Source organism: Theobroma umbraticum, unplaced genomic scaffold (genome assembly GCF_002168275.2).
Source record: "Theobroma umbraticum cultivar Fairchild unplaced genomic scaffold, ASM216827v3 scaffold_30.0, whole genome shotgun sequence".
NCBI classification, from domain to species: Eukaryota; Viridiplantae; Streptophyta; class Magnoliopsida; order Malvales; family Malvaceae; genus Theobroma; species Theobroma umbraticum.
The window spans coordinates 6,377,414-6,402,287 of record NW_018397254.1 but is presented as its reverse complement, the minus strand read 5'-3'; the positions used below and the strand labels follow the sequence as shown (position 1 = coordinate 6,402,287).

The 24,874-nt window shown below is 36.4% G+C and overlaps 2 protein-coding genes across 3 annotated transcripts; one reads left to right on the top strand and one right to left on the bottom strand.

The window, feature by feature from the left end:
* Positions 1-17: 17 nt before the first annotated feature.
* On the bottom strand, positions 18-8,133 carry LOC110409648 (P-loop containing nucleoside triphosphate hydrolases superfamily protein). Of its 2 annotated transcripts, none has more exons than XM_021419077.2 (16): positions 7,540-8,133; positions 6,348-6,469; positions 6,163-6,251; positions 6,044-6,079; positions 5,672-5,765; positions 5,377-5,419; positions 5,138-5,238; positions 4,266-4,330; positions 3,489-3,985; positions 3,287-3,374; positions 3,042-3,182; positions 2,104-2,672; positions 1,509-1,644; positions 1,362-1,430; positions 1,116-1,247; positions 18-541 (listed from the first exon to the last, which is right to left on the bottom strand). In XM_021419077.2, the coding sequence occupies exons 1-16, from the start codon at positions 7,755-7,757 to the stop codon at positions 428-430; spliced, it is 2,514 nt and encodes an 837-aa protein (XP_021274752.1). In that variant the 5' UTR covers positions 7,758-8,133; the 3' UTR covers positions 18-427. The 2 variants fall into 2 exon arrangements, with proteins under 2 accessions (XP_021274752.1, XP_021274759.1); XM_021419084.2 differs by lacking the exon at positions 7,540-8,133 and adding an exon at positions 6,810-7,083.
* An 11,542-nt stretch (positions 8,134-19,675) lies between these two features.
* Positions 19,676-24,001, top strand: LOC110414946 (S-type anion channel SLAH2-like). Its single transcript, XM_021426364.2, is given in 7 exon segments — positions 19,676-19,975; positions 20,861-20,990; positions 21,569-21,971; positions 21,974-22,077; positions 22,241-23,011; positions 23,180-23,211; positions 23,295-24,001. Coding segments are annotated over 6 exon segments (1,797 nt in total). The 5' UTR covers positions 19,676-19,975; positions 20,861-20,876; the 3' UTR covers positions 23,668-24,001.
* The last annotated feature ends 873 nt before the right edge of the window (positions 24,002-24,874 follow it).

Genomic DNA, 24,874 nt, shown 5'->3' with positions numbered 1-24,874 from the left:
CTAGAGAATCTCAAACAATCCAATATAAACTCCTCCCAGGTTTTGAAAGTCGAAATACTTCGGCATTTCCAAATGGCACACATTCACAGAACACAACTAAAATACCCAAAGCTTGGTGGCAAATGGTTCATGGAGCGGAATACATTTGCCAAATAACCCCTTTTCTAAGCATGATGTACAAATGCCAGATATATACTTTAAAAAGGTCTTTCACACAAACCCTACAAGAGCTCTGAGGTATTGGTCAGCATTTCTTTGTACAAGGATGCCGTGCCAGAGCTTTCCATCTTGGATGCCATACCCCATGTATGCCTGGAAGTGGAACGATTTGCATTTTTGTTGAAGGGGCTTTCGGCAGTAAGAAATTTTCACATCTCTTCATAGAGAACTCTGTTGATGAGTACATGAGATGCCTGCTTTCTATAATCTAAAGGAAGTAAGTTAACTGTTGCTTCTTCCTTGAACCTCCTTCTCCATACAAATCGTTCCATTGCTTCAGCTCGCCCATTATTGATCCTTCAGAAGCAAAGCTAGCAGCAACCTACAGTGTAGCATCCAAAATAAGCATTTGGCTCTAAACGTTCAATGTATGACCAATAGTTCGAAGTTTATCAGCCCGAAGATTATACTAACAGTTTTAGTTAGACTAGTAAGAGGATCATTATTTTCCAGCATCACTAAGTTTAGCATCTAACCTGTAAAGACAGGTGAAAACTTAAGAAAGAATTATGGTCTGAAGAACTTGTGGGTGCATAGTAATTCTAGATTGTGTAGCAGAGTCCAGTAACCACAAGAAGAAGTAGGGTCAACAAAAATTTTCCAAAAATTTTGGGAGAGGTTAGAGATAATTGCAAATTTAATAGCAGAAACATGTCCTCAATTGAGCAAAAGTTCAAAGCACTCTCCCAGGAAAGCCTTTGAACTACCAATATTGCTCTAAATAACTTAAGCAACCAGCGTGGCAGTTTTCCCATTAAAATCTAGATGGACTAAGATCTGACTAATCGAAGACAGTTTTCAAACACCAATTTTGTGATTAGCGGCAGTAACATACAAATTTGCCAAAGGGGCACACTAAGCATTTGAGGGAAAAAGAAATTATGACTGGAAATTACCTGATTCTTTGCCCGCCTCATATCTTCCATGTTTAAAGGCCTCAAAGTTATTACTCGTTCCTCCTTGTCCCCTTCTTTTGTTTCTGAGGCATCTTCTGAGCTCTTGCCTGCTTCTTCTCTCTTCTTCTTTTCCTATAGAAAGTTATTGAAAACAATATTCATAAGTAAATTGTCCAAAACTACTAGGAACAGGAAGATATGGCAAAAATCGACTATGGTTGAATTGGAAAGAGGTTTAGTAGTCACCAGATCTTTCAACCTCTCCTGCTGTATCAACTCCCTAACAGGTCGATAAGCTGCTGTCACGCACAAGTTCTGTTCCCAGTAGTTAATGCCATCAGTTGATAACAGTTAAATATAATATAATGGATGTTATGAGTTAAAATAACAAACCTTGAGATCACTTCCACTATATCCTTCTGTCATGGTTGCAAGCTCCTTAAAGTCTAGTTCTTCAACTTTCTCTTTTGCCAGTAGAGTTTTCAAAATCAGTTCCCTGCTCTCAATGGATGGAAGGCCAACCATAATTCTGGTCAAAATGGAAATTAAAAGAGTAAGAACAGATGCTCAGTCATATTTTAAGCTGTCAGCATGACGGTAAATTATAATTATAGTTCTTGGTATCAAGGCAGAGACACAATAGAAAGGGATAGTACCAATCAAGTGCCAGAAAATCCTTGACAAGAAACAAACACAGAAGGTCTAGAATAAGTCTGACAAGATGGTATATAAAATATGAACTCTCTATGAATAATAATTCAATGAAGTAAGCATTAAGAATGATGGAGGAGACTGTTCCAAACAATATTTCAGAAACCTTGATTAAATGTAATAGATACTGAAAGCCATGAGCTCAAACTCTAATCAAGTGAGTGTATGATACCGAGGTACAAGGATAATGAATGCCAAAATGATCAGAAAACTAACCAGTCACACTGTTAGACAATACAAGGATAATAGCAACAGTGAGATGACTATGAAAATATACCTGCGCTCAAAACGCCTAATTATTGCTTCATCAAGGTCAAATGGCCTGTTGGTTGCAGCAAGAACAAGAATTCGCTCGCTGCCTTTGGTCAATAGACCATCCCAATGAGTCATGAACTCATTCTTAATTTTCCGCATAGCCTCATGCTCCCCAACCCTAGTCCTCTGCCCCAGCATGCTATCAACCTCATCCACAAAAATAATAGTTGGTGCAACCTTTGCTGCTAGCGTAAATAAAGCTCTTACGTTCTTTTCATCTTCTCCAAACCATTTTGATGTGATGGTGGACATTGAGACATTAATGAAACTTGCTCCAGCTTCATTCGCAATGGCCTTTGCCAGCATTGTTTTCCCGGTTCCAGGAGGCCCAAAGAGTAATATACCTCTACAAGGTTTGAGAAGCCCACCTTTGAAGAGATCTGGTCTTCGCAGAGGGAGCATGACCAGCTCTTGAAGTGATTCTTTCGTCTCATCCATAGCACCAATATCTGCAAATGTCACCCCTATCTCATTCGCAGGAATAACCTCTGGCCTTATTCTTTTCTCAAATTCATTATCAGGAGGAACTTCCTGCAAGGGCATTATATCTGTAGTAAGATAAAACTGAGACCACTAAAGGAACAAGACACCAGAAAGAGGTAATGGACATTTGAGCTTTCAAGATTTTATCGTAATGACACAAATGCATTTATAGTTACTGACCCTTGAAATCTGCTAACCTGTTCAGCATGTATCATGGAAAAATTAGAAAATAAGAATAAACTTGATATAATCACTATAGTAATCTTCCTGTGTTTGTTTCTTTTCTTTCCAGCTATGTTGTTTTTGAACTATAGCGGTAATTACTTATATCCTCGAAGTACATAAGCTGCATAGCAACATGTATCTCAAACATATTCATCTCAATTGTCAATTAACCGTTGAAGGACATTAACTTACAGGTGCTTTAGGTGCTGGTGGATTCTCTCCATCCTTCTTCGCAGCAGGAATGGACTTCTCAGTCTCACCTTTGCTTTCAGAGCCAGGGGTTTCGGATTTGGATTCAGTCTTCGCACCCACAGCCTCTTCACCTTCATTTTCCTAAGGTTAACAAAGAAGGGTGAACGATTAAACAATAAGCATAAAGTGACCCACATCCAAAATGCTTGAATTCTTCTAAAGCAAAACTAGTATTAGAGCACAACCTTGGCAGAGTCAGCATTTGTCTCTAATTTTAATGTACCCTTCCCACAACTTTTTCCTTCCTGGAATATATTTAGTCCGTGGGACAAGCTGCTCCAGAGCCAGAACACTAATGTTAAGCTACTGATAGATTTTCAGAAAAGGGAAGAAGAAAAATGCGGTGAAAGAAGCTCATATCAAGATCAAATAATAATTAATGTCTACCTCTGGGATGATATAACAAGCTTGCCATTTCGGTATTCTGGATCCTTATTGTTCATCAAGTGATAAGAGATTGCTGATACCACAATTTCTTCAATGTAATTACTTAGGATCATTGTGTCTGCTTGACAGATCGAACCCAAATCATCACATTCAAGGTCATTTGCTGCAAGTACCTCAGCAATGTGGTTTCTGTTATCTTGAATTTGGAGCACCTTCATGTCCTCTTCCAATTGGGCTTTCCAGCTATCAAGACGGGTTTCATCTTCCGGTGGTTTTATCTCAATATTGTATGGGAATAATACCGAGAGCCTCTGATCCACCTCCCTGCAGTCATCTTCTGGGTCCAACATCCTGGAACCAAGTACCAACACTGAACCCGAAAGTTTGTTCAACAATTTTTGAAACAGATTATATAAGCGTTGTGATCGGAGGAGGAGCTTCTCGACATCCCTCAGGTATAAGATGATGGAACCAGTTTCTGATACCGAAACCAGTACCTGCAAGAGAATGACAATGGCCTTCAATACCATTTAAGTAAAATGGGAAGTTGAGGAATCAGCTACTGTCTGCTTAATCAAACTTTGTGCTCAAAGAAAGAATTTAATGGAAAGCATACCAGCACATATGTAGCATGGTTTTGACACAACTTATATGATACATATAAGGCATGTGTGCCTGTGCACACACGAGCATATGCATGTTCATACATTAAAAGGAAGAATCATCGAGAAAGACATTGAATGACCTCCAAACTGACTACTTTGTATTATGGCATACCTTGTAAAGTGACTGTAGGAAAAGTTTCTCATCGAAACACCAACTGCTAGTGCGCTTGTGGGATGCTAAAAGAACCAAAAAAAAAAAAAAAACCGCCAAATAATATAAGTATTTTTTGTACATCTTCTTATGTCAAGAAATTAAAGTAACAGATATTTTTTCCAACAGCCAGAAGTTACTGCATGAAGTCTCTAATAATTACACTGACCTTATTGAGAATTCATAGCACAGAGTCTATAATAATGTGCAATCCCGAGTCAATTTCACATTTGGCAAAATACAATTTGAGAAGAAAACTCCAATAAAACCAAACTATCAGCTATTAATCCAACCAGTAGGCAAGAGGAGTTCACTAATCATAATTGAATGAAAAAAGATTTATTTGAAGGTACGAGGCTCAGTACATTTAAGAATAGGTTGAGGCCAGGATATGCTGCTATCACTAGAAAGAGAGATACAAGCAGAGAATAATTCAACTATTTGAAAGTAATGTCTATGAAAGGAATGATCACAAGAAGCAAAGTTGGAATGCAGTCAACAAGTTTGATTAGGTTTCAAATACAGATCTTTTTAAAGATCATTATAGGTTAATGCAACTTGAGGTTGTATACCTAAAAGGTGGCAATTGACTTAAGGTTTCTTTCTAACCTTTGTATCCTTCTTAGGACAACTATGGCTCAATTTGAAACCGGAATTAGCACCTCAGTGTTGTGTGTATTCTGTTATGACTCATAGGAAAGTAATTCAGTCACAGGCTCACCGCCAATGTTAAGATTATCATTTTTCGACTTTTTGACTGTAATGAATCGAAAACATTATACATATCTTAAGGCTTCTCAGACAGAAGTTCAAAAAGATAAATGAAGTATAACCTGGATTTGTGGGAGTACAATTTGAAGAGATGCTACTCATATCAGATGCAGTTGAGGCATTTCTACGGAGTTTTGGAAGATTGCTTGAACCTTCCACGGCCCTACAAATGTATGAAGGAGAAGGTTATAGGGGATACCTCATCTCTGACCCAGCCGTAACAACCAGACCATAAGCACAACAACCACCGCATAACTTCTACCATGCAAATGGAAAAAGTTATAGGATAAAGGCGAATTACCTGGACTTAATGTCAATACCACTGCCCTGTCGACGTAATGTGCCTGTAGGAAAAATCTTGATTAAAACCATAGTGAAAGAAATGGTTAAAAAATGAAGAATCAAAAAGATGTGTAAAGATTGGAATGGCAATTGAATATTAAATCCAAGCAGGTTTTTTCACATAAGCAATGATGACCTAAGCAAAAATAAAATCACAAGCACAAGCACTGCACAGAATCAGAATGCAGGAAAATGAAACCTAAGGAAGCAATATGATTCTGTTAACAAATACGTATAACATGTTGAAAGATTACCACTTGTTTCTTCTCTTGGTGAAAGGAGTGAAAAGGAACCAAACAAGCTGTTCATTCGCTCTAATGTCATTTCTGAGATGGACCTCTTGAATGACTGCCCAAGATGCAACTAAATCAGGTTATTATAATTACCACATAAAAAAAAATTCTTAGAGCTGATCAGTTTCTTTAGAAGATGTGATACACGATGGCAGATGTTATCTTGAGTAGAAATTAATTAGATTGAATTAACACAAGACAGGCACAAGTAAGGGTATAAATATTTTAACCTTCATCCACCACACTCAATTTTACAATCAACTCAAACCCAACCATGCTTAATGCATGAATGCAGTAACTTTTAAAACAAAAACCCGAAAAAGTATAACTTACAGGTTCTTTCTTGGAACAACCATATTTGCTCTGCATCTGTGGCAAGATAATTGTAAAAAGAATAAGTAGGACTCTAGGAAAGTTGAAACTTAAAGACAAAAGAAGTTGTACCTATTTACCTTAAGAGAAAAATCAGTGATGTCCAAAAGCAGTAGCTTTGATTCAAAGTTATGTGCCAAAGCCTTGGCAAGCATTTGCTGGTAAAGTTCTTCACAAGATTAAAATGCAGCCCATTAGGTTAAAAATGAACTCTGAAAGATATATATCTTAATGTAGAACTAGAGAAACAATTCCAGAAACATACCGGCAGGTCCTGAAAGCAAAATAGCTCTGCTGACAGGGGAAAGATTCCTTGTGTGCTTAGAAACATCACTGTGTTTTAATTGGACATAAGCAGCACTTGTCAATAACACCTGAGTTCTCTCACTGCATTAAACACCATCAGAAGGAGGAATAAATTTGTGAAACTACTAGATAAGTTTGCCTTAAAATTAATACTTCATATATTATGGAAACCAGGTACCTCATACAATTATTATACGGGACGTGGAATGAATTCCTGAAACTTTAGTAATATGTGTTTTAACATAGAGTAATTAATGAGATTGCTTGAAAGCTATAAAATGTAAATTTTCCAACTTTAGCCCATTGATAGACTTAATTGACGTGCAAATAGAACTAAAAATCCTGACAGCAGTCATCAAAAGAGCGGAAATCCCTCAAAATAAAAAAAAAAAAAGAAGAATATTTAAAGCCAGAGCAAAACCTGCAGCTTTCATGGAGTTCAAGATCTAAGACTGCCCAAAAATAGTCTATCCTAGCCTGAAATCATTAAATAAATATTGGCATGTTCAAACACCGGACATTATCATATTGAAGAATTGATATAGTATCTCAGTCTGCTAAACTTTCATGGTATCATAGAAAACAATATTCTAAACCCTCCAGAAGCGAAAGAAATGAAAAGCAGATTTCATAGGCCAAGTTCTGGGAACTTTAACCCAGGAAAAGAAGAAATCAAATGAATCCTCTTCATTAAACCCAGCTCGGAAAAAGGATAAATCAATTAATCAAAATACAAGGAGAAAGGTTTAAACCCCACCAGCCGCCAAAAAAAAAAGAATATGATAATAAATGATCACGGGTGTTTATGGCTGCAAGAAGCATGTGCAAAGAATATCTCTAAACCAGACCATGCACATGGACATGGTGATTAATACATGCCAAAACCAACAACTTTTTCTTCTTTTCCTTCTATAATTGACTGAGGTCTGGGGACCAATATCAAACACAAGAACCAAATAATGGCAGTATGGCACAAATCCTTTACGGTCATTTTAACAAAGAAAAAGAAAACAAATCTTCATTTCTCAAGACCTTCTAAACACCCACATCAATGTGAATCTAATGCCAAATCATCTAATGAAAAGACCATCTAAACAAAGGAAAAAAAAAGAAAGAAAAGAACCAGCAACAAGGACCCATTATAGGCTTACCTAAGGTAATAAGGGAAGTCATCAAAGGTGACCTTGCTAAGCTTTCCATCCACAACCTGTCTCATAAGTTCCTGCTCAATCTGCTCCCCTGTAATACCATCATCTGCAGGACTTTTTCCAGCCCATTTGCTCACAGTTTGCCCTGAAGCCAATCCAAGACCTACCCCAACACCAACCCCAACACTTAAAGCTGACAACAACATCCGCTTTTGTTCCATCTCTCTATCCAACCAAACAGAAGAAGCCTTCTTTCTCCTTCTCAACCAAACCAAAAAAAAGGAAAAACTTCACCTTGACTTCTCTTCTTCCCTTGTTCTTAATCTCAACGCATGAGACTTTGCTATCTTGACAGATAAAAGGTTTGTTTTTTTTTTAATGACTCCTTTGAAATATGTATTAGAAAGAAAAACTATATGAAGATTCAAAAAGAAAAGAAAACGGATGGGAGAAAAGATTCAAAGAAAGAAGAAAAAAAAAAAGGAAATGGGGTTGTTGGAAATGGTAGTATTGAAGGACAAAGAAGAGAATGAATGTGAAAGAGCTATATATAATAAGCCGAATACAACGTTGGCCTAAGGGGTTTTGACAGGCAAAGGACTAAGCTATTAGCCATGTGGTCTGGCCCTCCTCGACTATTTATAGCATGCTATACTAATGGACGTCAAAAGCTTTCCCGGGAAAAAGAAACAAGAAAAATTTTACTTTGCTTTTGCTTTTTGACCTACCGGTGACCGTCTAATCTAGGTTTCTCTCCTTTTTTATGTCTTTTTGGTCGGTTTTCTTTCTTCCCTCCTTTTCTTTATATTGCTTTTTTAATTTTTTTTTTCTCTTTGGGCTAACCATAGTTTTAGAATTTTTTTTTTTTTACTTTTAGATAATGGTTCTGAATTTTATATATATCTTTTCAGAGAATTCATGAAATAGAAAAGAAAAAGGATTAAGTCACGAGCCATTATATTTTTGCCAATTAGCAACGTCTTATTGTTGCTTTACCATTTTTTAAATGCTACATAATGTTTTAAATTATATCCATAAATGGGTGGTCTACAATTAATTTTGAACCGTGGATTTCTAAAATATTATTTCCAAAAAAAAAAATGTACAATATGTGCCTTCACAAGTTAATCACATATTAACTGATAAAATAATTATATTAATGATCTAACTTGATTTATAATATAATACTATTAGTTAGTTAAGTTATAATATCTAATTAGAGTTCTATTATAATATTATTAGTTAATTATAATTAGATTATGAATACGATTACTATAACTTTAATTAGATAATTGATACAATTATCTTAACATTAACAAAGTAAGATTCTTACATTTAATATACTTGTACTTATAATGTTTGATTACTTTATATATAATATGGTTGTCAATGTACACATTACTAGAAAAATCCTTCTTAAATTTGTAATAATGTAACGAATTATTAACAATAGAAGACCTAATTGAGTTGTAAAGCCAAGTTAAGTAATTAGTACTTAAGTGTATTGAACAGCGACGTTTATACTAGACTAAATGAAATCTTGTTTCAAATAAAACTATGTTGCATGTATTATTAAAAGAATTATGTTAATTGAAATTAACCCTCAATTAATTAATCTTTAACGTCAGGAATGTGTCATGCCAAAACCCCGCATTTGATCATTGAGAAAATTAATTATTACGCTCTTTGTTAGTTCAGTAAGCTATTATTTACTTACCACGAGTTAGTATTAATTATTTATAGTATGAATCACTGTAGTATAGATGCAACTTACATGTGCAAAATTGGAAGCTCTAATTTCCCTGGGGAAAATGGTTAATTTTGTTTTTATTTTAGATTTATTAACAGTTTCTAATTGAAATAGAATAAGCCAAAATTTAGCCAATATATATGTACCTAAACCTACTATTACCAGAATTAAAATAAAAAAGAAAACTGTTTATCTTATATATATGCATCCCTATTATTAGTGTTACCTTCTTTTTCATTTTATATGTGTGATTAAAAATTCATCGACCAAAGCTTAGTTAGTTATAGCCAGAGAAAGAGTGAACATGAAACCGTGCATGTCTTTTTATCAGTATTGAATAATTAATGTTCTTTTTAATATTTTTGATTAATAAATTAAAAAAATTTAAATTTATACTCTTTAAATAGAGAAATTATACACTAATCTATAAACTAGATATTAGGATGTATTTCTGATTAATAATTAATAACATCAAGTAGTAAGTTAATGCATTGTTGACTTTCAAAAAAGGAAAAGTTAATGCATTGTTAAGTATTATAATTTCTTTTCGTCATTTGCTTTACAGTGCAGCAGATGGACTCTCCATCCAAAGTGTTGCATTAGAAATCGCACGTTAGAATTTACTTTTTAGAAATCTGATCCCTTTGTGCTCTCTCCTGTGCTGCCTTTCGTTTCTACACTCTATTAAGATATCGGCAGACCACTGCACGATTAAATTGAGGCGGCTACGTTCGAAAAACTCCCATTTTATTTGACCCAAAACCCACAATTTTTTATGAGATTGATCATAGTAGTCAGCCAACTGTTTATGTTATGGCTATTATTTCTTTGAGGGTTATTTTCTCTTATCAATGGAAATGACCTTTTTTTTTCTTTGGCAACCAATAATTATCAACTTGGCTTCCACTTTTTATGCAAAAGTGGTTGTCATAATGCAATTATGCAAACCCTTACCAATTTCTCATCTATTTTTGAAAATTTTCAATTAGCACAAATTATATTAATGTGATATTCAATATTCCACGTCTGATATGAATGCGATTGTTAAGATTTATATAACAATCTAAGTTTACTACTACTAGTAATTTGAGCTTAAGTTTTTGAGGACCACCTAGTTTATGCACAAAAAGTTATTGGACTAGTTGTTAGATTTGGATCATTACAAATGATCTTGGTCCTATAGATGTAATGTGTGGTCAGTTCGATGTGAGCTTTCACATTGCTCTGGTGAGATCTTAGTCCGATGGATGTGATGTGTAGCTTTGATGAGGACATCAAGGATTTGAATGGGTGGGATTGTGATACCCAACATCTCACATCAAAGCTCTGTTGAGATCTTGATCCTATGAATGTGATGTGTAACCTTAATGAGAACATCAAATATTTGAGTGGATGAAATTGTGATACCCAACATCTCACATCTGATGTGATGTGAACTTTCACATTACTCTAATGAGATCTTGGTCCTATGGATGTAATGTGTGGCCTTGATGAGGACATTAAGGATTTGAGTGGGTGTGATTGTGATACCTAACATCCCACATCTGATGTGAATGTGATTGTTAAGACTTATATAACAATCCAAGTTTACTACTACTAGTAACTTGAGCTTAAACTTTTGAGAATCACGTGGTTTAGGTTCAAAAAATTGTTAGACTGGTGGTTGGACTTAGGTCGTTACAAATGGTATTAGAACCTGCGTCAGTCTGACGTGAGCTTTCATGTTGCTCTAATGAGATCTTGGTCATGTAGATGTGATGAGATCTTGGTCGCTCTAATGAGATCTTGGTCCTGTAGATGTGATGTATGGCCTGTGGATGTGATGTGTGGCCTTGATGAGGACATCAAGGATTTGGGTGAGATTGTGATATCCAATATCCTACATCTGATGTGAATGTGATTGTTAAGACCTATAGAACAATCCAAGTCTACTACAATTAGAAACTTGAGCTTAAACTTTTGAGGACAACGTGGTTTAAGCCCAAAAAATTACTAGGTCAGTGGTTGGATTTGGGTCGTTCACGTTGCTCTAGTGAGATCTTGGTCGCTCTAATGAGATCTTGATCCTGTGGATGTGATGTGTGACCTTGATGAGAACATCAAGGATTTGGATGTGATGTATGGCCTGTGGATGTGATGTGTGGCCTTGATGAGGACATCAAGGATTTGGGTGAGATTGTGATATCCAATATCCCACATTTGATGTGAATGTGATTGTTAAGACCTATAGAACAATCCAAGTCTACTACAATTAGAAACTTGAACTTAAACTTTTGAGGGCAACGTGGTTTAAACCCAAAAAATTGCTAGGTCAGTGGTTGGATTTGGATCGTTACAATTAGTCAATTAATCTAAGTTATATTAAGTTAAGTATCAACTTAAGCTCAAAAAATTACTAGGCCAGTGGTTGGATTTGGATCGTTACAATTAGTCAATTAATCTAACTTATATTAAGTTAAGTATCAACTTAAGTGGTAAGAGGAGAAGGGAATTTTGGATAAATATGGTAAAACCTGGTTATTTTCATCCTCGGAAAACAAAAATGGGCTTTGACTCTATGTGGTGTGGATAGGTTTTCGACTTTGTACTAATTAGCTTCCAAAATAATAATACCAAATTCTCTTAATATATGCTTGACTGAAGGACAGCTGAAGGCATTGTCATTGTGGATGTATATCTGATTTATAGTACAAGGAAACAAAAGGTGCGGATTCAAAGTTTTATATCATAATAATTCAGTCATAGTTGGGAATGGGACCAAAGGAAATGAACAAAAATGCTGGTTTAGTAGCTTTCAAGTTGATTGTCTTGGTATTGCAATGATTTTATATGGGGTTTTATTGTCTACACCAATGATTAACTATTACATACATAGTATCTTCTGTGATAACAAAAAATCTAGACCCACCAACATTATAAATATTGATTAATTAACCATCTAAGATATGGTTAATGGCAACAAGGTGTGTGGCTTCCCCAACAAGATTGTTTTTAGTAACTGTAAATCTCACAAGTGTAAATCATTGTCTCAAATCTTAGTGGTTAATTTTCATTTTTATTTTTTGCATATAAAGAGCCTTGGGGAATTTAATATTTCATGCTTAGAAACGCCCAGGGCAGGATGGCGTACAGAGGGTGGAGTTGATTCGGGGCATATCAAGGAAAAAGCATCCACTGACAATTGCTTGCCCAAATGTAGGAAAATATAGCAGTTGGCCTGGTGACACATTGTAGAAAAATCCTTCTTTCATTTCATTGGATTCTTTTCTTTCTTTCCACCTGTCTTCTTTTCAAATTAATTGAAGTTTCTCCCCTGTTTTCTCCGTTGGCTGAGTGGGGTAACAATTGGGTATTTGTTTTGTTTTGTTTCTTGGGGAAAACTTTTTTTTCTTTTGGACCCATGAAATTTTCACAGGCAAATTGCCTGTAGGCCTTTAAACCCTTTAGCCTTTTTTACTTACAAATTGGCAAAAGCAAGGGAAGGTTCTTGAAGGATGTTGGGTGAGGGGGGGTGGGTGAGAGCCCTTATCAATCCAGTTATCAAAAGGTTGGGGTGGGATAATAAGAGAATCTTGTTGGACAAGGTTTTTGGGTTTGGGGTAGAAAGAAGAAGAAAAAAGTGAGATTCCAATGGGCGTCTACACATCTACCTTTGGTTTTTCCACCTCAGCGTCACATGCTTAAGGCTTAAAATCTTGTTGCAGCATTTCCATTGGTGGGTTACACGCCATGCCACTATACTTTTCACTACTTTATTACTAAGTCTCAGTCACTGCATAAAAAAAAAAAGCTACCCTTCCCCAAGGGCAAAACAAATAAACTAAATAAAATAAAACAGATACAAAAAGCCAAAAAAGAAGTGGTCCTAGTCAAGATGGCCGATGACCTTTTACTGCTTCAACTTTTGATTTCATGAGTAATCTTCATATTGGGTGTATTAGCTTTGTCCGAATCTTTATTTTATTTTCTTTTTGGGTGAATCAATGAATGCCTTCTTTATTATTTCTGCTTCAGGATCAGCATATTCTTTTTAAATCCCAACCCCATTATTCACATTTCCTGCATTCTGCTTGAGGGGCAGTCCACCATATCTCAAGCTTTCATTGCATCTCCCTCGATAATGAATTCGGCATTCTACTTTTTCATGATTATCCATTGCATGAGCCTGCCAAGAAATGGCCGGAATTGATTTTCGACACAGGGAATGTTTCATGTATTTTGCTTGCATTCTCTTGCCTTTGAACTATGCGACAAATGCATTCTTACTCAATGATTCATAAGTAAAACCAACTGTTTAATTGCAATGCAGGCAAGTCTTTTGCATTTTATTTGGACGGGATATGATTCTTTACTTTTTCTGACTTCCAATGCTTCGTTTGAAAGGAAGCTATAGAATCCAACTGTTTCAAGATCAAGCCTTGAGGCTATAAATTATTCGGCCCCCACTCTATTCCAACAGTAATTTGCCACTATGATGGATTATTATGATTGGGGCCATTTTTTGGCAAACCTCTCATGGAAAATGCGAAACAAGCCGACATTCGGAAACCAAGTGCATTGGTTTCTGTTATGATTGATTAATGGTCTCTGTTGTTAGATAGCAAGTTGGCTTGTCAAAGACAATTTGCAATGCATTATTACATGCTATAGAAATCAGAGGTGGGGTTGGGTAAGGGGTAGAGATGGAAAAAAAAATCTGATGAACGTGTATGTTAAGGCAATCTACACACCAAACTCAATGGTGAGGGAAGAAATTTTCTATACAGATACATTTTATTATCACTACATTGTTGAAATGTATATGGATTCTCATTGTGACAGCCTGACTTTTTATTTTTCCCAACTACTTCTATTTTCCTCCTTTCTTTTTTTTAGCTTTATGAATTGTCAATTTTGATGTGTGAAAGTTTTGGCAATTGGGAACTATGTTTTCTTAGAATAAGTTCCATTCATGAACACAAAGGGAAAAGGGGGGGGGGAGAGCCGCTGATAAAGGGGTTGATGCTGCAAGCAGCTGATCTCATCCTTGAATTTACCAACAGTCCTGGTGTTGTTTTGTGTTCATTTCCTTTTGAATTTTGGAATGCAGAAATGGAACTTTATGAACCTTTACAGCATTCTTGATCTGAAAGGCATACAATTACATGCATCCACTTGACACCAATGAAATTTTAAATATGCATTTACTTTCTTTTGGACTGCTGCCTTTGCTGATTAGCTAGCTAACTGTTTTGCAAGCGGACCACAATATAGAAAAAGCAGAGAATTGAAAAACTTGGAAAGCTAAGACTTTCTTAAAGGCTTTGGTACAAATTACCTACGAGTCTTATTTGACAAATTAATCCTTTCTGTTTGCAGAGAGTCTAGATCTTGAAAGATGTGGACATTAATAAATTAGATCCTCCACCATAAACCAATAAAAACTGTGTAACTATTAGCTTGTATGTGTGCCATTAATGAACCCATCAAATTCTGGCCGTTCATTGTGACCTGTTATTGCTGCAAACTATGTAGAAAAACCGAAAAAGAAGGAATTAATGAAAAGGACATGGATTTAACAGAAGACAATACCATAAAAGCTTAAAAAGATGATGGATTGATTGGGGGTGCTTTCTTTTAAATGAAAAGCTTGCCTTAATATTGGTGGTAAAGTGGAACATGCTGACAGTTTTATGAATATTAAAGAAGCCGATGTTCCTGAAATGAACTCATGCTATAGTGTGAGCTAAGTGGCAATTGACCAAGTTTGTATTTGACGTGGTAGCTTCCAGAGCTTGACACCAAGTAAAATCCAAGAGGTACCTAATTACCATGTCCATGGCGACATGCTTCAAAAGGACTACTCAAACATAAAATATACTCATTTGTTTATACCTTCGGGCAACAAAGGTCAAAAGGGTTTGGATGTATTGAAATAGTATTGAATTTAGAATTTCATAGGATTAAAATTTATTATTGTTTCAAATAGGTGAAGAAAAGGTGTAAAGAGACAAACTAAAGAATGGACTTCGTGCAACTTTCGAATTATTGACTCTCTTTTCCTCTTTTACCCATTTCAATGAGAATCTGAAGCTCATAAAACCCATTCCTTTATATAATTCCTGCTGTCTTCGTTCCCTTCTTCACGAAATTCATGCAATCTCTTGGATGGGATCTCAAGCATGTGCTAAAATGCCAAAAGTTTTTACATATATATCAGAATTCAGAGCCGACCATCACGCTGCAAAACCTTACCCCTGAGTCCTGCTTGGCTAAAATCCAAACCAATTCGGCCAGGTTGGCCCAGCCAGGAGCTGCCGACTGGCTTTTCTTGTTGCTAGTGGTGCTCTATGACGCATCACACTTATATAAAAGAGGTTCATTCCAAGTAGGCCAAGAACTAGGAGGAGGCAAACCATAATATGACAAGTCTCTCACTTTATAAAAACAATGCACCTCCTAAGCAATTTCATATTCTCAGCCCCAAAAGTTGTAAGAGGCACATGAAACCCACCTGTCTCGATCAGGTCTTTTGTTTTTCATTTCTCTTATTCCAATAAGATGCCAACTTTTGTTCTGACATTTATAAATTTGACCCATTTGTTTGCTTCATGAGAGGTGTTTCTTCTTCTACCTCAAGTATGAGTTAACACCACCCCATTTCTCACACCTTTTGTTTTTTGTTCATCTTTCTCTTTTTCTGCTAAAGATGCGATCTGCATCAAATGGTCCATGCTAAGATCAGGTAAATCCGTCAAGCAAAAGGCACATTTTGTGTGCAATGAACCCAATATCAAAGTCCTTGTCACCAGAACTAAGATGGTGATAGCTCTTATTAGGACTTACAAGAGAAATTATAAATTGACTTAGCCCCATCCACACTATTTATGCCATGGGGACACCATTGCTTTTCTTAAAAGGTTAATTGATTGGATGGATTTGCCCGGTTTTCCTTGTTCATTTGCGCTACTATTCTCGAAATGGGATTGGTTTGTCCTATTTATGTCTGATTCTTTTCTGCTTTTGTTTTGCCTTTTTTTTTCGTTAGTGTACAACATTTCAAAGTCAAATGCAACCCAATCTCCATCAGTAATCTTTCACAGTTTGCATAGAAAGTTTTATACTACTAACTCGTACATTTCTTTAGGCTCATTCTGTACTTCAAGTAGTATTTTTGATGTATGTCCTTTAGGTTGACAATCGATATTCCTGTTGTTTGCTAGAAGGATTGGAACAATTCACTGTAAATCAATCTGTCATTCCAGATATCCGTGTTGTTTGCTATGAGGATTGCTATAAGAATTGGAACAATACACTGAGAACTTTTGTCAAATTCCATTTTTTAAGAGAAGTTTGACTGCTTCAGATTTTGCATTGATAAGTCGAAGGGGAACCCATTAGTTAGCGAAACGCTAAAACCCAACATGGTAAACACTATATGGAGCTGCAATCAGCTATTAATAAGCCCAAATATGAAGAACCCTAATATCTACCTTGGGCTTTTGTATGTAATCAACCCACTATCTTTGGTGGGTCAGACCTAAATGCTTTGATCATGAAGAAAGAGAGCTTGGTCCTTATGGAGTGCTTAGTTTGTCTTCTTTCCATCAAGATGGATGGGTCCCGTCGACAGAAATCAAGGGCTCAAAGTGAACCGTGCCAGCATCCTGTAAAAGGTTTAATAAACACCATCCCGTGTATGATGCATTCCATAACGCAAGAATCAGCATCAGCAATGAAAAACAATCCCTAGCCAGCTCAAACCCACAAGAGAGAAAAAAACAGGACACCTAATTGAATGTCTAGTTTATTTGGACACAGTTACAGAAAGGGTCTGTGTTCTCTCGTGCAGTGAAAAGTGAAACTTGAGTCGTTGAAAAGATATTATCTTCCAAGTCCAAATTTAATTTCTCCATTTCGTGGCGACCAAACTGAGCACGGTACTAGTTAGCTGGATTCCTAATCAGCAATGCGGAGGATCAACTTTTCAGTGTTTCCCATTGTAATCATCTAAAGTCAAATAAGAATCACGGCGTAATTTAAGTAAGCGACGGATGGAGACCAGTATAGAAGAATAAAACTTAAAAGTTCATCAATTAGTTCATCAAACAGATGGAAAGCTTGTCTCCTTAATCCCCATATATATATATATATATATTTTTGGAGGTGGGAAAATTCAACATGGAGCTTGTCTCTCCAATTCTTACACCTTCTTTAATTGGTTACGTGCATTTGCTCATACGAATTTGAAAACGCAACAGGTCCTGATTGCTAAAAGACTTTTAATGGCGTAAAAAATGGCCTGCGCAAAATCTGAGTGGTACAGGTACAAAAGTATTATACGTCTTCATAAATCTAATGAAGGTACTGTTACAAAAGTCTATGCTGAAAACAAAATGCTTTGAGTTAGGACCCTTTCTAGGTTTTGTGCACCTTTTTGTCTTTGGCCTCACATTTCCTATACTATTGGAGTCCATATCCGGGCAAGAAAAGTTGAAAACCCATGTCTATTCGACATATTCCAAATTCTCCCCCTTTTCGTTAGTGTCGTACAATGTTACGTAATTCCCTCAAATAATTCCACCAATGCTTTCTGCTAAACATCACTGTTGAATTTATTTTCCTTCTATGAAGCTAAGCCTTTAATCATTTTATGTCATTACATTACACACAGATTGTGGAGATGAAAAAGGGAAATCTTATCGATTAAAGAGGAGTAAAGTTCAATATATTTCAACCATGAGCTCAGGAGGGTTAAAGAATTAATTATTTTCCTTTAAATGTTAAGAAATAAATGTCTTGATGGCAATTATTATTGACCAACATCTATTCTCTTTGTTTTTTCTTTAAAAAGAAATTTAAATTTCATGTTCACATATTTAGATTTCAAAAGGTCTATGTGGAGGATGTTGCTTCCAGCATGATTCCACATCTCTCTTTCTACAGTTTTCATCTAGCTGTCTAGCCGTAGACCTTCGAGTGTTCATGCGCCTTATTTGCTGCAAACAAGTAGATTTATAATTGATCTCAAAGCAAAGTAGTCATTAATTTCACCAATATCAATCCTTAATCGCATTGGATCTCGATCGTTAGGTATATAGAATAAAACCATATAAAATTGGGCTGCAATTATTTAAAATATTGATTTATATATCCAGGAACAACCACCCTGGAAACTCATATGATAACCAGACATGATTATCGGTCACGAAAGAGGAGCCGTGGTGGACCATCACTCTGGCAAGTATGACCAAAAACCTTTTTTGCATAATTTATTGCTAAATTAAATTTTTCTTCAACATGTTATAGCTGTATGTGGGGGCTAGTAGTTGTTTGAGAGATCTTAATCAAACCCAACGACCAATCTCTTCCACTTACATTTCCTGTTTTGTCATTTCCGGACACCCCATACTTCAGCTTGTTTGAAATTGACGGTGCAAAATGCATTTGCCACTATAAATTATACGAAACGTAATTAAAATATGTGTTCATCGATCAAGGTCATCACCCCTATTAATTATTTCTCTCGTTTTCAATTATGAGTGCTGCCAATGTTCTCTCCTTCACGTAGTTTTCAACTTGGATTGACAAGCTATTTCTTTTAATCCTGCGAATTTAAAGATAAGTTGTTTTTTAATATACCTGCAAAGCAACGTGTTTGTTGCTGATAACTACTAACATCCTTGTTTCTAGTCCTTGACTTTGGAAATTAAACTATAAATATCCTTTTTGTCTTCAACCTGTAGTTTACAACTCCATAATTGAAATAAATTTTGTATTGATACTTACCAATAATTAACATATAATCCTTACACTGTACACGATGTGATCACTTGTTGATCTTGACTCCTTAATAACATAATCATTACATGACTTTCACTCATTTGTTGCAAAATCGTTGCAAGATTTTTGATAAATCAGTGTACCAAAAAATATTATCACAAACTGAAATTGACTCGTATTATTTTAATACATTTTTAGATAAGTTTCTGGTTAGATTTATCTACTAGTTTCTTCGGTCTGTTTCACAAATGGCGGCCATTGTTATCATTTCAAATCTGGACCATATCGTTGGATTTAATTGGTTGTACTTTCTTCCAGTTTTAGTCGACAGGCTTGAATTTTATTTTTTTTCAGATTTTCGGCCCCAGTTCTACTTACTGCATAGATGTACTGTTTTGTTCTGTCACGCTCAATTTTGTCAAACCCAATTTTTGATAGCGATTAAGAAAACATAAAAGTACAGGTAATGATGAAGATGACAAAAATCAATCAACACTGTAAGCTGATCACCTAACGTCTCCCAAATCTAAGTACAAGCTGGAAGTGTTTATTACTGCTGCTTTCGTCTTTTTCCATGAGAATGACCTCAAAATAAAGTTGCGGGAGTGATTTTAAGGTACTAATGCCCAATGGTTGCTACAACATATGGCCCCCTTGAGACTTACATATTCTGCGTCCGATATCTCGAAAACGTGTGTTAGCTGTGCTTCTTAACTTGTTTTCTTGGACCACATATTTTCTTCCCTATATATGGTTATGGTCTGAGTTTCTTCGCAACTCACCTGCTCCATAGAACTCTCTTTGGAGCTTCCTGCAAGGCATTTACTTTCTCTCCGTTCTGCCCATTCGTGGAGATCTCCAGGAGTCATTTGATCACTGCCGCGTTCTTGTTCCCTGCATTATCCGAGTGGAACAGCTGGTTTTGAGGTTAGAATTTGTTTTATCTTCTGTTTCAGCATTGGGTGCTAATTTCATGCACCTTTTTTGCAAAACATGCTTGTTTTTCTGACATTTAATTGTAAGCTTGAGGAAACTGTCTTGGAACTCAATCATACTAAAACGTTCAAGTAAAGGAATCGAACTGTCAGAACCTTCAACTTCCTGCATAATAATTTGTATAACTTGATTTCTCATCTTTCTCACTCTTTGAAATATTAGACTTGAGACGGGGCCATTGTTGCATAGTCCATCAAACAGATTGGTGTAGAGAAAGATATCAACAATGTCTTAATATTGATTGTTTTACTTCTGTTCATATGGGTAATTATCAATGGAAGGAAGTGTAGCAGTGTAGCTTCCACAAAGAACATTACTTAAACAGGATTTAGATCAAATCACTATCTTGTTCGTCAAAAAAAAAAAAAAAACAGAGACTGGCATCTTTAGATGGAATAAGGACTGGCATAAAGATATATTGGAGTGAATTGTGCGGCTTGTATCATGTGCTGCTTTCATTCAAATCTACTGCCCTGTTTTTATTCTTCCCACAAGACAAAAAGAAAATTTTCCCATTTTTTGGCTGCGAAGTCCTATAATCTATGTCTAGCTCCAAGAACATTAACTTTGAAATGGAAACTTGTTGGGATCATTGTTCTGGAAACGATTTGGAAGATGAGATATCTATGTTATTCGCAATTAGCTAATTAATACTGCTCTTTTCTGCTTATTTAATGATGTCAAAAACTTAAAGCATACTTGCATCCATTATATCAAATTATATATATATATATATATATATATTATATATATATTTGTTACTTGTTTGTAAATGTCGTCAAAGCTTAACATAGCTGACCTGTCTCAACCCTTCAGGTGCAGGCATTTCAGAATGGATCACGGTGAGCATCTGGTTGCTGTAGAGTTGCAGGAATCCCACGAACCAGTTCCCTCGCTCTTTAAAGTTATATCATCAAATGAAGTGGCTGGATTCGATAGCATCATAGTAAGTTACACGTTCTAATATGTGCTTCTCGGGGTTAAAAATGAATAGATCTTGCTAAATATGGCCTGTCTTGATCGTGGATGATCTATGCATAATTTAAATGACTTAATTTTTATTCTCTTTATAATCAAAGGCTATAACTAGATTAAAATGAGAAGTAATTTTTCTCTGAGCTCATTACTCACTCCACCTTGTTGCATAGACTCAAATCCTCTTTAATCTTCACGACAACAGGGGTACCATGAGGCTGCAAGGTCATTGGTGCCTAAATGTTTAAATAAGCAACCATGTTGTATTTGTTATCGTTGTAATTGTTATTTATTTATATTATTATTTGTAGAATTTAGTCATGTTTAGTGTGGTTCTTCTTGCAACTTTTACTGATTCACTGATTGGCATTACCAGAATCATTGTTAAAATTACTATTACTATCGTTCTCAGATCCTTGAATGACTTCCAGATGCTTCTGCAGAATTTGTCTTGTTGGTGGGTAGTGTTATATCTTTAGTTTGCTCACCCAGGGAAATTTGAATTATGGATTCTAATACTTTTGTTTTTTTGGTTTTTTGCATTTGCAGCAGGAAAGTGAAACACCTTTCGCGAACCCATGCAATATTTCTCAGCCCACCGGTCATCAGCGGAAGCTTTCTATTTCCATCAGCATGCCCTCTTCTCCTACTGCGGCTAGCTCAGCAAGCACCAAAAGTGTCTTTTTTCTTGATGACAATGCAAAAGATTTCAGAAATGGAGTTCCGGATTCTTCTCAGACATCAGAGACTCCTGGTAACACACAGCCAAAACGAGTCAAATTTCTCTCTCAGCCAATGCCAAAAGGATCAGTCTTCGGGGAGGCAGCTAACATTGGAAACATCAATCACCATCCTAGTATTAAAAAGCTGAAGGACAAGAGATTTGACTCTTTCAAAACATGGTCCGGGAGACTTGAAAGGCAACTATCAAATTTACGTGGAAAGCGCGGGGAAGTGAATCAGAAGAAGACTCTGTGAGAAGGAAACCAGAGAATGAAGCATTGCCTGTGGACCGATACTTTGATGCACTGGAAGGACCAGAGTTGGAAACCCTGAGGGTATGTTCTTATCTTCCCCCAGTCATTCATCTCAAATTCCATTGTAAATTTGTAAAACCTATTCACTATATGTGTCTCAAAATGAAAAATACTGTAAATGGTTCTGTTCTTCAAGCCAAATACTTTTCTTGTTTGAAGAATCTGACATAAGTTATTTTGACAGGCTTCGGAGGAGATTGTGCTTCCAGATGACAAGACTTGGCCTTTCCTTCTTCGCTATCCCATCTCTTCATTTGGTATCTGTCTCGGAGTTAGCAGCCAAGCCGTTTTGTGGAAAACCTTGGCCACTGCTACCTCTACAAAATTTCTTCACATAAGCCTGATTGTAAATCTCATCCTCTGGTGGATATCTGTTGCTCTAGTAGTCATTGTTTCTTCCATCTACCTTCTGAAAGTGATTCTCTATTTTGAAGCAGTTCGTCGAGAGTATTACCATCCAATCCGTGTCAACTTCTTCTTTGCCCCTTGGATAACTCTTCTGTTCTTAGCTATTGGAGGGCCACCTTCGGTTGCCTCAAGCCTGCCTGTAGTTCTGTGGTACTTTCTTATGACTCCAATCTTCTGTCTCGAGCTTAAAATCTACGGACAGTGGATGTCCGGTGGTCAACGAAGGCTTTCAAAGGTGGCCAATCCTTCAAACCATCTCTCAATCGTTGGGAACTTTGTGGGAGCACTATTGGGTGCATCAATGGGACTTAAAGAAGGGCCTATCTTCTTCTTTGCTGTTGGGTTGGCTCACTATACAGTCCTTTTTGTAACTCTTTACCAGAGACTTCCAACAAATGAAACACTCCCAAAAGAGCTCCATCCTGTATTCTTTCTGTTTGTTGCAGCACCAAGTGTTGCTTCAATGGCATGGGCCACGATCCAAGGCTCCTTTGATTATGGATCACGGATTGCTTACTTCATTGCCTTGTTCCTTTATTTCTCACTGGTTAGCCTCTTTGCATCTTAAATACATAACAGCATTATTCTTTAGACCATTTAAGACAGTTCTATGTGATAATATTCTCATTGGCACTTGGCATTATTTTTGTTGATTTAACTTGATGAAGTGCACGCATAGTAAATCTAAACTGTGTTATTTGTACTTTGTTTGCAGGCAGTTCGAGTTAACTTTTTCCGAGGATTCAAGTATGTGAATCACTGTGACTATTTCCTTGTAGCTAGTTCAGCTCTGTTAGGTAGTCTGATTCTAATTTCTCTTCTATTTACAGGTTCTCATTGGCTTGGTGGGCATATACTTTCCCAATGACTGGTGCTGCCGTTGCTACCATGAGATATTCAAGTGCAGTGACGAATATAGTAACTCAAACTCTTTCTATCTTACTCTCTGTTGTTGCTACACTCACAGTAACAGCTCTGCTCATAACGACTGTATTGCATGCCTTTGTCCTACGAGACCTCTTCCCTAATGACATTGCCATTGCCATTAGCGACAGAAAACCAAAATCTCATAAGAAGTGGTTCAATGTAAGACACGGAAGCTCAGATCATAGTAAAGACATTGAAACTTTCTTGAAATTTGCAAATGCTGACAGCAAAGATATAGAAGCTGCCTTAAAGATTCCTACTGCGGAAGCCAAATGAGTATAAAGCTTCATGCATGGGCATGGGCCACTGTGATCAGCCTTGGTTTCAATCATTAGAAGGTTTTTGCCAACATTTTTTTAAATCTTAAGCACTTAGACATGTGAGGAACATCCACCTTAGAGTTTTCATGTTTCCAGTGACCATGTGTGCAGAGAGAAATGAAGGTTTCTGGCACTTTGTGCGGCAAGAAAGGAGGAATGTGTAAAATCTTAATGAGTTGTAAATTGCAGCATGTATGAGACAGATGTTGATATAAGGTTTTGCAGACATGATTTCTTGTTATTGCTTAAAAGAAGGACTACAAATTCTGCAAGATCATTTTAAGCGTTTATGCAGACTAGGAAATATCTTTGCTCATGCTAAGCCAGTATAACCTTGAGATAATGCCCTGGCTCGGCAGCTGGACTGCTGGGTGACTAAATGCCCTCTCTGCACAAATGGGAGTGGTAGGAACTAACAACTGGTAACTAAATGGATTGAATCATATTGATAGATGTTTAAAACTGCATCTACTATGGCAAACGATGTTAAGTTTCCATTTGACAAAAAATGGAGTCCAATCTTTTTTAAAGAACAGAACCTGATTATGTAATCTTCGTGCACCAAACTAAGCAATGAAATAGCAAGATCCTGCAGGAGCAATCTACGTTTTACTAGAACACATAACCTGACCTAAGGACATGCAAATTGCAATTGGTTGTCTGAATGTGAAACCCCACAAGAACTTCCTCTTTCAACTGTTGGAGGCAGATTCTTCAAAATATGAAATTATCTAAGGAAAACAAGTGTCAACCTGAATTTCCAGTAGTGCAATACATGGAGTTTAATGTCATACGTCAGGCCTCAATCAGGTATTATATACAAGTCAAGCTAGGAACAGAAACTGTACTTAATTGTAGCTTTGCAAAGTTGCAAATCTTAAATCAAGGTAGTAAGTTCTTAATTTTTCCTATTTGTATGGCAGCTTACATTTCCAAGGAAGCCTTGGTGATTATATTGATCTAAAGTTACCAAATTATCAAGCTGAGAATCTTTTACTTTGTGTTCATTAACCACCACAAATTGCAAGGGCCTTATCCAACTTCAAGCTTTAGCTCCACAGCATGTGATATCCATGGTGACAATGATGCATGGAAGACAAGTACATGATGGAAAGGAAAATGCCCTGGTTCCTCTCATCAACTTGAATTGTTAACTAGCTGGA

What these genes read in the sequence shown, in the direction of transcription:
- LOC110409648 (XM_021419077.2), bottom strand. Translation starts at nt 7,757, where the DNA reads ATGGAACAAAAGCGGATGTTGTTGTCAGCTTTAAGTGTTGGGGTTGGT. An exon ending in TCCTACAGTCACTTTACAAG is followed by an intron (nt 3,986 to 4,265) that starts GTATGCCATAAT and finishes ATTCTCTTGCAG; the next exon opens with GTACTGGTTTCGGTATCAGA. An exon ending in CTTGTTATATCATCCCAGAG is followed by an intron (nt 3,375 to 3,488) that starts GTAGACATTAAT and finishes GCTCTGGAGCAG; the next exon opens with CTTGTCCCACGGACTAAATA.